Genomic DNA, 13,318 nt, shown 5'->3' with positions numbered 1-13,318 from the left:
ACGGGATAAAAAATGGGCATGTGTATGAGAGGAAGACGCTGGTAGTTGGTTGATTGATTTGCTTCCCTTTGTTTATAGTACATGTGGGTCAGTCTGCAGGCGGTGCCAAATTATCCCACGCTGTGAGTGCGGTGCCAAAAGTTTTTCACTTGGCATCGATGCCTGCGTGGCATACTTTTCAGAAGTATGACATCCATCACATAGTGGAAGGCCTCAACAGCCAGAACAAATCTCCCGCCAACAACAGGCAAAGCCAGTCACATGTTCTGGTGATTATAACTACATGAAACTAATAACGTAGTAGTATAACCATATTAGCTGGGCATATATCTAGTTAGACAGGTGCATCCACCTGCTGTCAGAGCCTACCTCGCCTCCTCTGACGGAGAAAACGATGATCAACTAACACCACCTCACTTCACTCTAATCCGCTCCCGATGAATAGACATCACACGACATCTAAAGCTACATGATGTGCATGGGAACACTCCTGGTGGCCATTCTTGAGTGCAGTCACCCCAGGTTGGTCCTCTGCGCAAGTATCATCTGAGCTTTTTATGTGGCTTAGCGCCTTCTTGGCGTAAACTGTAAAGGCGATAGTGAGGATAACGGCAACCACGAACGAGATTATGTTGTATGTTAGCTCCACCGGCGTCATCTTATACTTGCCATACTTCACATCAGCCAACGTGCGTATTAGCCGTCCGCTGCATAAGCATTAGCAAGATTAGTAACTCATCAATACTTCTGGAAACCAGATGTGAGTGCACTCAACAACTCCTACAAAGATAAGCTCCTTGAATCTGGATGCTGACCTTGAGTAATACACTCAGGTGGGTCTACCTCTAATCCAAAATGCAAGATGAAGAAAGTGTGTGCAATCAAACTTCTCTATCTTTGACAGCTAACTGATAAAAAAACTAGTATTTGGGACTGGTTTCAGATTTGGCATAGAGAACAATTTCTTCATAGTTAACTTTTTTGTTATAATTTTACTTGCATATACGCAGACAGATTAATGGACTTCTGGAAATCAGATTGGTGCACTCACAACCCTGAAAAGACAAGCTTCTCTCTGTTTGGGTTAGTTACAATTCACCATCCTTATCAATATTGCTACAGTCTAGAAGACAAAGAATAGTTTTTTCCAACCTATCAAGAGCACAAATGCATAGATTATGACGCTTGTCTACCAAATAATGCTCCATTGTTGAACTCTATTGGAAAATAATCAGTCGCCAATCCATGTACTATTTGTTAAGGGCATTAATCAGATGACAGATGCACATTAGGGGGGGCAGATATAAACCTAGATGGCCTCAATAGTCTGACAAAATTATACTCAATTGACCAAATCATTATCTGTAATGTGAATATCTGTATATACCTATAGATATAGATGAATGCCTCAGGTACCATTCCGGCAACTGAACCACATAGGTAAGGATTGAACTTGATTTCTGTCACGGTTACGGCATAGTTAAAAATTGTATATGGAAATGGTGAGATTCTGAATAGTGCAACAACTCGAAACTGCTGGAACCAGTTCCCTTCGCCAGCAAGCTGTATTAGAGCTATCTGCTGAGGCCATCTCTTTAACCATGCCTGCATTTAAAAAGGAACGAAACAGATCAGAAGAAGAACATTAAGGCATAGCTCCTTAGTGAAAAGATGCAAGTCTGAAATTTTACATGTAGACGTTCGCGGAACAATGAGCCAATCCAATATGATGCAACCATGCCAAGAGTAGTCCCAGCCATAATAATCAAGAAACCCCAGCCATAACCGAAGATCATTCCCGCTAACCACATAGAAGGTCCAGAAGGGACTAAGATGAGTGGGAGGAGAGCCAAAGATGCGACGAGGACAAGAGCCAATACTGGACGGCCAAAGGCGCTTGCTTCCCATTGCATGATTGGCAACAGAACCTGCAACAAACAGAAGAATATACATGAATATTGCCGTAGATGTTCTGTTTCAACAACTCAACTCAAAATGTCTCATAAAAAAAGGGAATAAGATCAAAAGAGTATACATGCACAACATAGCTCAGAAACATGACACAATTGATAATTTCATAATACAAATAAAATATCCCTCAAAGTTCAGTATGCCACATATGCACTCACTAAGCAAATAGCATTCTAGTTATATGACCCAACCAGAATATTCATGTCAATGTAAATGTACTAGTCTAACAGTTATTCCTAACCATTACAAGCTGAACCCTGAGCATATGCTTGAGACCTACGCATATGTGACAAAAGGAAACATATAACAGACATGTTCAACAAAGACCAAAAGTATTAAGTTGAATGCATCACTGGTGCTGGTTCGAGTATAGTAAAGGACAACCAAAAAATTTAAATGAGCAGTGTGATAATGGCATCAAGCTTTGTGATTGTCCCATCGAAATTATATATGCATGCTACCTGAAAGTTCCTGATTATAGTAAGAAAATAAAATTGACCAGTACTGACTAAGCAAAAGATCGCAGCCCAAAATGGCAATTACTACTGAAGAGCCAACCAACAAGCCAACATCAGTTGGTTTTGAAAGGCATTTTGTGAAATTCAGTGAAAGGTAACTAGAAGAATGAAAGTCTATTGACGTCCCAGTGGCATATGCCTAAAATTACCCTCCCAAGAGATTTCCTTTTGCACAGAAAGTATCAGCGCCTCACCTTCTGAAAGGCAAAGGGGACTCCAAATTTCACGAAGATATAAGATGCTAATATAAGAAGGAAGCAGCCAAGCAGAACTTTCATCCACCAAATGAAGTGTCTTGACTTTGGTTGCTCAGGAATTTCTGTGTTGTTGTCAGCTGTTGCATGTTGAGCTGGTGTCACCAGCCTCGCATATTCGTCGTCCTTTATGTTTGATGCCACAGCTGAAGAGCTTGGCACGTTTGCGACCGTCTCACCAGCTCTGTGTACAAGCCAAGAAATATTAGGAAATAAAGGTACTGATACAGCACACGAAAAAATCTTATTAATTTGTGCCATAGTTGTAGGGTTAAGGTTGACATGTGACGATCCTTATCTAAATTAGAGTTGCACAAGCCCAACTCCTTGTTTTTTCCTTAAAATGGTAATCCGTGAGAGCTTATTTACACACATAACTGAACTCACACTCAAATGCACTGGTTTAGCTGGCATGGCGTAGTGTAGCAAACGGTTGCTCAATCATGATATTCAAAGTAGCATTGGATGTAACATGCTAATGTAAGATTCCCAAATTGGATACATCATTAGATCCTTCTCAAAGCAAAACTTAAGAGTAATGTGACTCATATCCTGGTCCAAGTAGGAATGGAGATCTGTGCTACAGGGATTCCTAAATGAATCCTAGGCTCATGAGACACATGTTATCTCCAAAACCTTGATACCAAGCCACAGGGAACCCAAGCAACGATCCAAAGGAAAATTAGATTATATAATCTGAAGCCAATATCAGAATGTAACATGTTCATAAGTTGCCTGAATTTACAATGTCTATGAGATGTAATTTTTTTTAAGGAAACTGAGATTTCCGGAAACTTTCAACAGACAGCCGAGAATGAGGAAAAGGATAGCATAAAGCAAGTGCAACATCGTTAGGTACTAAGAATCTGAAAAGGATCGCTCCTCTTTGCTGTGATTCCTCCTAAATTCCGAATGCATGGGTGATATCGAAACATAGCTGGTGCACGGGGTTAGGCTGGTAGTAACAGGTAGCAATCCCATGCCCCACAGCTCTAATCAATGGTGGGTAAGCGGCAGCGTGAAATGATCCCCATCCCGGAGCCACCGCCCAGACAGACAGGGGTGGATGGCGAGCTGCAGGAGCAGAGCAGGTGGGATGGGGGCCAGTCTGCCAGAGACAACAGAGAAGCACACAAAAATCTCAGTACTACTACTTCCTATTTTATTATCATTTTTCTTCCAACGAACTTGGTAACAAAGGTGGATGGGAGTAATAATAACCAAAGAAATAATAAAGCTCGGGGCAGCAGGCGCAAGATCACTCCATTCCCGTCCGCCTAGAAGGCACGCGGCCTCGAGGTGGTGCTAGCTAGCAAAGTAAGCCGCGATTTGGCGTGCCTAAACCTGTATTGAAGATAGTAACAGCAAGAGAATAACAGATTCAAATCTCCTAACTGGAATTTGGCCGCGGCCCAACTACCACCCAAGCCCTGACGCCTAGAGAAGACGAACCATCCGCCGGAATCGCTCGCCCAAAAATGAAAATCCGAGCAGGAAAAATCAGCAGAAACCGCGGCGGCTAGAGAGGAGAGGTGCGCGCGCTACTACCTGGTGGCTGTCTCCCCGGGCTCAATGTCGAGAGGGAGGAGACGCGCCATGCCGAGGGCGGAGATCGATCGATCCAGAGCTTTGCTTCCTCTTCCTCCTTCCCCTTTCCGTGGTTTGTTTCTGGAAGCTCGCGGCGGAGGGGGACAATGAAGGCAGAGAGGGAGGGGAAAAGAGAGAGCGCGTACTGCGAAACAAAAAGCGAAAAGCCGACGAAGGAATCTGGTTTTGACTAGTACGCTGAGACGTTTCTTTTGCCTCTAGAAATTCTTTTACTTTTAGTAGTCCATTTCAGCGCTGCTTGTGGCATCTGGTTACGTCGTTGGTTTGTCGCACCTTGGCTGCGGACTTGAAAACGAACGATATCCATCCATTTCAATGACAAGTATTTTTGGACGGAGAAAGTACGAGAATAACGTCGAGGGTTGACAATTGCAACTCGCTTCCTTGTGTCCGAAGGTACAAGTAGCTCATGTCTTGTGTGACAGGCTTAATAATGTTCTGGTTTGATCGGTCAATAGTTTGCATTTTGCAGCAACACGGCCGACTATTATTATTTCTTCACAATTGCTAAAGGGCACTGCTAGCCGCCGGTCTGCCCGCCCAATATTCGCCCGGTCGTTCACTGCTCGTTGAATGCCCTCATCCGTAACCGTCACACACCCTCATTTGATGTTTTATTCCATCCATGTTCATCTCATGCATGTCGCGCCTACCTAAACTCCGGCAAAAATTTGTCGCGCCCCCAAGTTGGTAGCGCAACATAGTAGTGCCTCCAGCGTCATGATTGCAAGCATTCCCGGTGGTTGTCCGCCGCGACACCGTCTTGGACCCCTTCATAGCACATCGACGGTTGCAGCTGTAACGTCGCGGGTTGCCAGCACTCGTCTACGCCAATTGCAGCATTTGGTGGCCATGGATGCAGCTTCCGAGAGTTTGTCATGGTAGCATTCGGGGACTGCGGTTCCAGCAATCCCCCTACCGGTTCCAACACCTCTCGGGGCGCCGTCCGTGCACCGGTGAGAGCATCGCCGTGGACGGATGTATCATTTGTCGTCGCCGGTTACAGCCGTTGACATCCACAGTTGTAGCAGCCGACCGACAGTGGGCGCCGTCGCCACACACCGAGCGTAGAAACATGATGTGTCGATCCCAATGTCGTTGTGTGCAAGTTGCAACACAATGTGCGTTGATTGTAGCAGCTCGGCGTGCTTGTTCCAACTCCGCGTGGATTCGTAGTAGCAGCAGTGACACAAGCTAGTTGCAGTCATTGCACCTAGGCGGTCCCCCATCCGATATTGCTCGCGAAGCACCGGTCAGTGCCCCATGCAGACTTCAATAGCGCCTGCAACAAAAGAAGGATGGAGGAGTTCGCGATGGAGTAGAGGTTGGAGTGCGTTGGGAGCTCACCGAAGGAGCGGCGATAAAGATCTGTTGGAGAAGGTGTGGTCGTCCATGGCTTGGGAGATGGGGGTGAAGAAGATAATTGTGCGCATAAAGAGAAACTGAGGGAAAGGATATGTGTAAGTAGTCGAGTACAAACTAAGATGAGACCTTCAAAGGTAATACCCAGTCCACTTGGTACACCCAGTCCAACCTACTTCTAACTACATCAGCCAGTCTATCGGGTCAAATTCCCAAAACTTACTTTGTCAAAATAGAACTCATAATGGCATGCGTTTGCACATGAAAAACTACTTCTTCTGTCCCATAATATAAGAGTATTTTTGACACTAGTGTGGTATCAAAAACACTCTTATATTATGGGACGGAGTGAGTACTTAACTTGGACCCTACATAATATCTTTGAACCTGGATGGTGAACCCCACAAATCTTACACTCGATGGCCCAAGCCCCCCCCCCCCTCCCCCCTCCAGATGGTAATTCATTCAGTTGGTGTTAAATAGTCGCCAGAAAAAATATCAACTTTTCATAACTAATGTGCGTTTTCACCTCATACTGTCATAACAGAGCGAAGCAATGTGACCACAGATTGCTCGCAAGGAGCGGGGTAAGGATCATATGGCTATCCTATTGGGTTGCATATCAATAGCATATTAGTAGCATAGTCCTAAACTCACACCTTATCATGACACTGGAAGAACGCCCGTGCGTTGCAACGGGGCCACATTAACTTTAAAAGTTCAATATCAATTATGTTAATATTACATTTAATATTCTCATACATATTAAGTGACATTGACGACCTTTTTTACCATCAAATTCTCACACACACACCCTCTTCCTCCCTCTTCCTCACTCTCTCTCCCCCTCTCCCTCACTCGAGAGGTGGGACGAAAATAAACCCGGAACGGAGACTACCAACTGAGATATTAGAAGTAGAGATCATTTAGTTGATAAAAATAAATAGTAAACGGTGTTAAAAAGGAGAAATAGATTAAAATACATTGAAAAACCAAAAGGACGATGTAAAAGGGGATTCGGCCTGCCCCTCGTGCCTTGCCACTGAACCGGCTCAGCGGTCCAGCCGCGTGGTCGTCTTCTCGTGTTCCCCGAGCCGCGTCGCTATAGAATCGGGCTCCCGCCCGACCACCTCGCTGGCATCGAAGGGGAATGGATAAGGGTGACACCCTTCCTTCCCTGCCCCCATGGCCTCACTCATCCTCGACGCCCCCTCCCAAATCCACTTCTCCTCCTCACTCGCTCGATCCCGTCGATCTGGACGAAGTCAGACGCCACGGCCACCATGACCGACCCCGTCCACATGGCCACTGCCCTCCCTACAGGCTAAGAGCTTGTCGAGGAGCTCTGAACGCCTTCGCTACTTCGTCTGCGCCAACGAGATCAAGTCCAGCACCCCCACATCGACGTCGATGCCATCTTCCCCAACCTTGGGCCACCGCGACATTGCCGTTCGATCCGCGCCGCCCCGAGCTCCCATGTCTTCCCCTAGGGCGCCATTGACACCACCATGATCTCCTCTTGCCTTTCCCATGTTTCCCCTCTTGTTTGCTCTCGTTAGGTATTTCGCCGTGGCCGAGAACCGCCGTCCGCCATGGCCATTGCAGGGGTAGCCACCGAGCTACTCGGATTGCCCCTGTGGCACATGCCGCAACTATGCACGCCCATGCCCGAGCCTGCCGCTCTTCTTCCGCGCCCGCGGGGCCACTCCCTCTTCATGCCCACGCCCATGCTACACTGTGTTGGTCGCGCCCGCCGCTGCCTTCGCGCTCGTCGCAGCCACCGCACCACTATGCCCCGCACCACACACACCCTGGCTGTGCACCACACTCTCGCTGGCTGCGCTCGCCCCGTCTGTTGCCGCCTATCCCTTCGCTCACCCCGTTATCGCGCCCCTGCCTCGCGCCACCTCCAGTCGTGGCCATCTTCTGCCAGCCGCCCCCTCAGCCACGCCGGCCGCATCTCTGCCCTCCACCATTGGCCGCTCACCTCGCCTGCTGCGTGTTGCTTCCTGCTGCTATGCGCTGCTCTACCGCTGGTACGCTGCTGCGCCATGCTCTCGACGCCGCCGTGGACAAATGTGGCGGAGGGATTGTTAATGGAGTATGAGAAGGAGGCGGCGGAGAAGGTATGGAGAGGCAAGAGGTCTGGCCGGTGTCACCTGGCTATGGTGGAGGTGTTTATGCGAGAAGGAGCCGGAGTGGAAGGAGAGGTCACAATTGGAAAGAACCGCAAAAAAATCATAACCCGAAGATCTCAATTCAAAAAAAATGCTAATATTGATGGAGGGGTGATTTCCTTCAATAGGTGGAAAACATAGGAATTATTGGTTGTTATCAAGAAAAGGTAAAAATTGAGGAAAGTTATGATTTTTGAACTGATTTAAATGCAAATGGGGTTTTATTGTTTGGTAGCGTGATATTAGTACCTACCCGTTTGTGACGTGTCTGTTGGAGAACGTTGCAGAAAACAAAAAAAAATCCTACGTTTCACCAAGATCAATCTATGGAGTCAACTAGCAACGAGAGGAGAGTGCATCTACATACCCTTGTAGATCGCGTGCAGAAGCGTTCAAGAGAACGGGGATGATGGAGTCGTACTCGCCGTGATCCAAATCACCGATGACCAAGCGCCGAACGGACGGCACCTCCGCGTTCAACACACGTACGGTTGGGAAGACGTCTCCTCCTTCTTGATCCAGCAAGGGGGGAGGAGAGGTTGATGAAGATCCAGCAGCACGACGGCGTGGTGGTGGATGCAGCAGTGATCGCAGCAGGGCTTCGCCGAGCTTCTGCGAGAGGGAGAGGTGTAGCAGGGGAGAGGAAGGCGCCAAGGCTTGAGGTGCGGCTGCCCTCCCTCCCCCCCTTTATATAGGCCCACTAGGGGGGTGTGCCAGCCCTAGGAGATGGGATCTCCTAGGGGGGCGGCGGCCAAGGGGGTGGAGTAGCCCCCAAGGCAAGTGGAGGCGCCCCCTCCTCTAGGGTTCCCAACCCTAGGCGCATGGGGGGCCCAAGGGGGGGGCGCACCAGCCCACTATGGGCTGGTTCCCCTCCCCACTTCAGCCCATGGGGCCCTCCGGGATGGGTAGCCCCACCCGGTGGACCCCCGGGACCCATCCGGTGGTCCCGGTACAATACCGGTGACCCCGAAACTTTCCCGATGGCCGAAACTACACTTCCTATATATAATTCTTCACCTCCGGACAATTCTGGAACTCCTCGTGATGTCCAGGATCTCATCCGGGACTCCGAACAACTTTCGGATTACTGCATACTCATATCCATACAACCCTAGCGTCATCGAACCTTAAGTGTGTAGACCCTACGGGTTCGGGAAACAAGCAGACATGATCGAGACGATTCTCTGGTCAATAACCAACAGCGGGATCTGGATACCCATGTTGGCTCCCACATGCTCCTCGATGATCTCATCGGATGAACCACGATGTCGATGACCTAATCAATCCCGTACTCAATTCCCTTTGTCAATCGGTACGTTACTTGCCCGAGACTCGATCGTCGCTATCCCAATACCTTGTTCAGTCTCGTTACCGGCAAGTCACTTTACTCGTACCGTAATGCATGATCCCGTGATCAACCACTTGATCACATTGAGCTCATTATGATGATGCATTACCGAGTGGGCCCAGAGATACCTCTCCGTCATACGGAGTGACAAATCCCAGTCTCGATTCGTGCCAACCCAATAGACACTTTCGGAGATACCTGTAATGTACCTTTATAGTCACCCAGTTACGTTGTGAAGTTTGACACACACAAGGCATTCCTACGGTATCTGGGAGTTACACAATCTCATGGTCTAAGGAAATGATACTTGACATCCAGAAAAGCTACAACAAACGAACTACACGATCTTTGTGTTATGCTTAGGTTTGGGTCTTGTCCATCACATCATTCTCCTAATGATGTGATCCCGTTATCAATGACATCCCCATGTCCATAGCCAGGAAACCATGACTATCTGTTGATCAACGAGCTAGTCAACTAGAGGCTCACTAGGGACACATTGTGGTCTATGTATTCACACATGTATTATGATTTCCGGATAATACAATTATAGCATGAATAATAGACAATTATCATGAACAAGAAAATATAATAATCATTTTATTATTGCCTCTAGGGCATATTTCCAACAGTGTCTAACTAGGAAAGTTTGCAAATGTTAAGAAACTATTTATTGGGAGGAAAGTTGTGACATGCCTGTTATTTGTTTCCTAAAACAAATTTCACTAATAAGAGAAATCGATCGATTTAGATAAGTTAGGAAAGTTAGATTAAACTGTATTATTTGTTTCCTAAGACAAATTGAATCAATAAAAGGAACCTATTGATTGTATAATTTAAGGAAGTTAGATTAAAATGTATTATTTGTTTCCTGAAAATCTGTTATTTGTTTCCTAAGACAAATTGGACCAATAAAAGGAATCGATTGATTTGCATAATTTAAGGAAGTTAGATTAAAATGTATGATTTGTTTCCTGAAAATCTGTTATTTGTTTCCTAAGATAAATTGAACCAATAAAAGGAATCGATTGATTTGCATAATTTAAGGAAGTTAGATTAAAATGTATTATTTGTTTCCTGAAAATCCTTTATTTGTTCCCTAAGATAAATTGAACCAATAAAAGAAATCGATTGATTTGAATAATTTAAGGAAGTTAGATTAAAATGTATTACTTGTTTCCTGAAAATCTGTTATTTGTTTCCTAAGACAAATTGAACCAATAAAAGGAATCGATTGATTTGCATAATTTAAGAAAGTTAGATCCATAATTTGTTATACATTAGGAAAGTCCTGGTTGTAATAAAGAGTGGAGAGAAAAATAAACCGATGGACCAGGGTGGGAGGGGGTGGTGAAAGGAGAGACGAAAAAAACCAGCAAAAATAAACCGCGGACCAGGGATGGGAGGGGTGGTGGGAAGAGAGATGAAAAAAACAGCGAAAATAAACCGCGCAAACAATTCACCAACCCGTCCATTAGGAATAGAGATACTACATGCATGTTGAGAATAGGGTGACATGGCATATTAATACTATGCAAGCCTTTTCCTCTTACAGTCACCCAAGTAGTTTGCTTGCAATGATGAAGTCCAACTAATGCACACCACTCACACTACCGACCATTCATCTATATTGGCAAGTGATTAAACACTCAATATGAAGGCATTAGCAACTAGTTTAAACCGTGGTGCGGTTGTTGTGAGCAACTGCTAAATGTTGCCTATCGTGGTCAAAAGCAATTGTGTCCCCCACTACTGCATGACATGGACTGGCCCAGTATGGGGGGCACGTTGGTGTGAGTTTCTGTCAATTTTTTCACAACCACCAGCTGGGGGGGGGGGGGGGGGGGATTTTACCTGGAACCAATTTTCTGTATTTTTTAGCCTTTTGTTTTTTGTTTTCTGTTTGTCCCCTCTTTCGATTGCATTTCCCTTTTTCTATTAATTTTTCCTTTCGGTTCTTTTTCTTGCTTTTTATATTTTTACAAAGATCTTTTAAAAAATAATATAAAATTCTTTTCATAATAATATATTAATATTTATAATTGTAAATGTGTAAAAGTTTTAAAAGGCGCATACACTTTTGAAAACTTCATAAAAAATTATCTTCGTGAGTTACTTTTTAATAAACGAGTGGAAAATATTAAAAAATGATAACACTTTTTAAATTGGATGGACATTTAAGAAAATGGGTGAACACCTTTTAAAATATTCAAACATTTTGTAAATACATGAAAATTTAAAGAATGCAAACATTCAATTGAAAATGTGAAACCTTTTAAAAATTCAAGAAAATAAATAAATTCTGCGATTTTTTAGAAGAATCAAACAGTTTTTTGGAAAACTTTCTAAAAAATACACAAACATTTTTTAATAAACGCAAATATTTTTTTAATTACACACCAATTTTTTAAAATTCATGAAGTCTGTATGTATTGAAAGAGTATTTTTTTCACATTCAAGAACATTTGTAATTAAAATAGTGGGCATGAACAGATCAGAGGCCTCTCCCTGTAGAAAAAACACTTCAACGTTGTGTATAACGTGGTGGACGTGGACGAGGAGCACGCAGCGACCCTCCCCCGGGAATCAAAGTCACTTGTGGTTTGATTGGGGATCAGGGCAGATTTCATTTAATTGGCAGTGAGATCACAATATAGCGTGCTTGTGTATATGCCAGGAGTAAAGAGTTGTATGTACTCATTTAATTCAAAGGTAGTGATTTTGACAAAGATAGCAAAGATTTGAACAGAGCATTGGATGACAAAGATTTTGGGTACACACTCATTTAATAAAAACAATTAGGATGAAGCATTGTAAACTGTTTTCTTCTACGGCTACACTAAATATCAGTCGACTGATATTTGGCGAAGTCTCAGTCGATGACAATCCGTGTGTACGTGTACGTTGGCTCGAATCAGCTCTTTTCTTTGTCGCTGCACGGGCCGGTGGAGATGAGAGAGCCTTTCTTTTATTTTTCTTCTGGGCCTTGTTCGCTTTGCTGTGCAGCCCAACTTTCCCGAGTGTGTTTTTTTAGTTATTTTTGTCAGCCTACAAGAAAAGTACTTTGTCTTGTTTCTTTTTCTCACCCTACACAAGTGAGTTTTGCCTGTAGGAGAGGAAGTCACGGTGGCTTCTCTTCTTCCCAAAAGAAATTTTTCTTTTGTTCTTTACATTTTCTTCTTTTTATTGTTTTACTTTTCATTTACTTTTTATAAGTATTTAACTTTTCTCTTATTTATTTTTACTTATTATTTTCTTATCCCATTTCATTTTTTTTTGTTTATTTCATTTAATTTTTTCCTTTTGTCCTTGCTTATTAATGTTGTGTTTTATTCTATTTGATTTTAGCATATTTTCCAAATTTCTAGCAGCCCTATTTTAGCAATGAAATTTCCTACCAATTTTTTGTTAATCATTTTCAGTTGCACATCCATCAGATGCTTTGTAAGTAAATGTTGGTTGTGATAGTTTAAATTTTATTACCTGGATTGCTAAAATTTAGTCGATTGAGTTTAACCGAAGTCCCGGTACACATATATGGCCGTTAGATCACTGTTTTCGTAAGATTCATGCAACACTGCTTGTCTAGTGTTACCCCGACTTGTTTAGCGCCCGCTTCTTCTTTCTTTACTTTTCTCGTGTTCGGTATTGATGCGCGATGTGCTGGTTGTGAGAGGCGTTTTTCATTGTTTTTGTTGGACTTTTCAATTGCCATGTACACACCATATCTACCGCGGAGTACTTGTCTCAGGGGAGGGGGTCTTCGTCCCTTGGGGTTCTTCAGTTGCATTTTTTCTTCTGTTTTCCCCTCTTTTATGCCAGATCTCTATTTGTGAATTTATTTATGTAAGGATTTTGATTTTTTATGCTTGCATAAGGTAGGAAATGCTTTTTTCTTCTATGACTAGGGATTTTCGAACCATGTAGACATAAATGTTAGTGGGTATGTTGGTTGTTAGCAGGTTTTTAAACCATGGCTTTTGTTTTGTATAGGACCGGCATTTTTATTTTTTTCTTGTTTATGCGTAAAAGAATATTAGCATATATTTTTTCTTGCACCCGGCCGCAAGTGCATGTCTT

General features: G+C 44.1%; 1 protein-coding gene across 1 annotated transcript; it reads right to left on the bottom strand.

Annotated features, from left to right (window-relative positions):
* Window positions 1-246: 246 nt before the first annotated feature.
* LOC123105952 (transmembrane protein 64) lies at window positions 247-4,492 on the bottom strand. The gene is made up of 5 exons (XM_044528138.1): window positions 4,292-4,492; window positions 2,684-2,927; window positions 1,692-1,928; window positions 1,388-1,605; window positions 247-707 (listed from the first exon to the last, which is right to left on the bottom strand). The coding sequence occupies exons 1-5, from the start codon at window positions 4,339-4,341 to the stop codon at window positions 449-451; spliced, it is 1,008 nt and encodes a 335-aa protein (XP_044384073.1). The 5' UTR covers window positions 4,342-4,492; the 3' UTR covers window positions 247-448.
* Window positions 4,493-13,318: the final 8,826 nt, after the last annotated feature.

Source organism: Triticum aestivum, chromosome 5A, assembly GCF_018294505.1.
Source record: "Triticum aestivum cultivar Chinese Spring chromosome 5A, IWGSC CS RefSeq v2.1, whole genome shotgun sequence".
Classification (NCBI taxonomy): domain Eukaryota; kingdom Viridiplantae; phylum Streptophyta; class Magnoliopsida; order Poales; family Poaceae; genus Triticum; species Triticum aestivum.
Note: the sequence above shows the minus strand (reverse complement) of the source record. Positions and strands in the feature narration are given on the sequence as shown.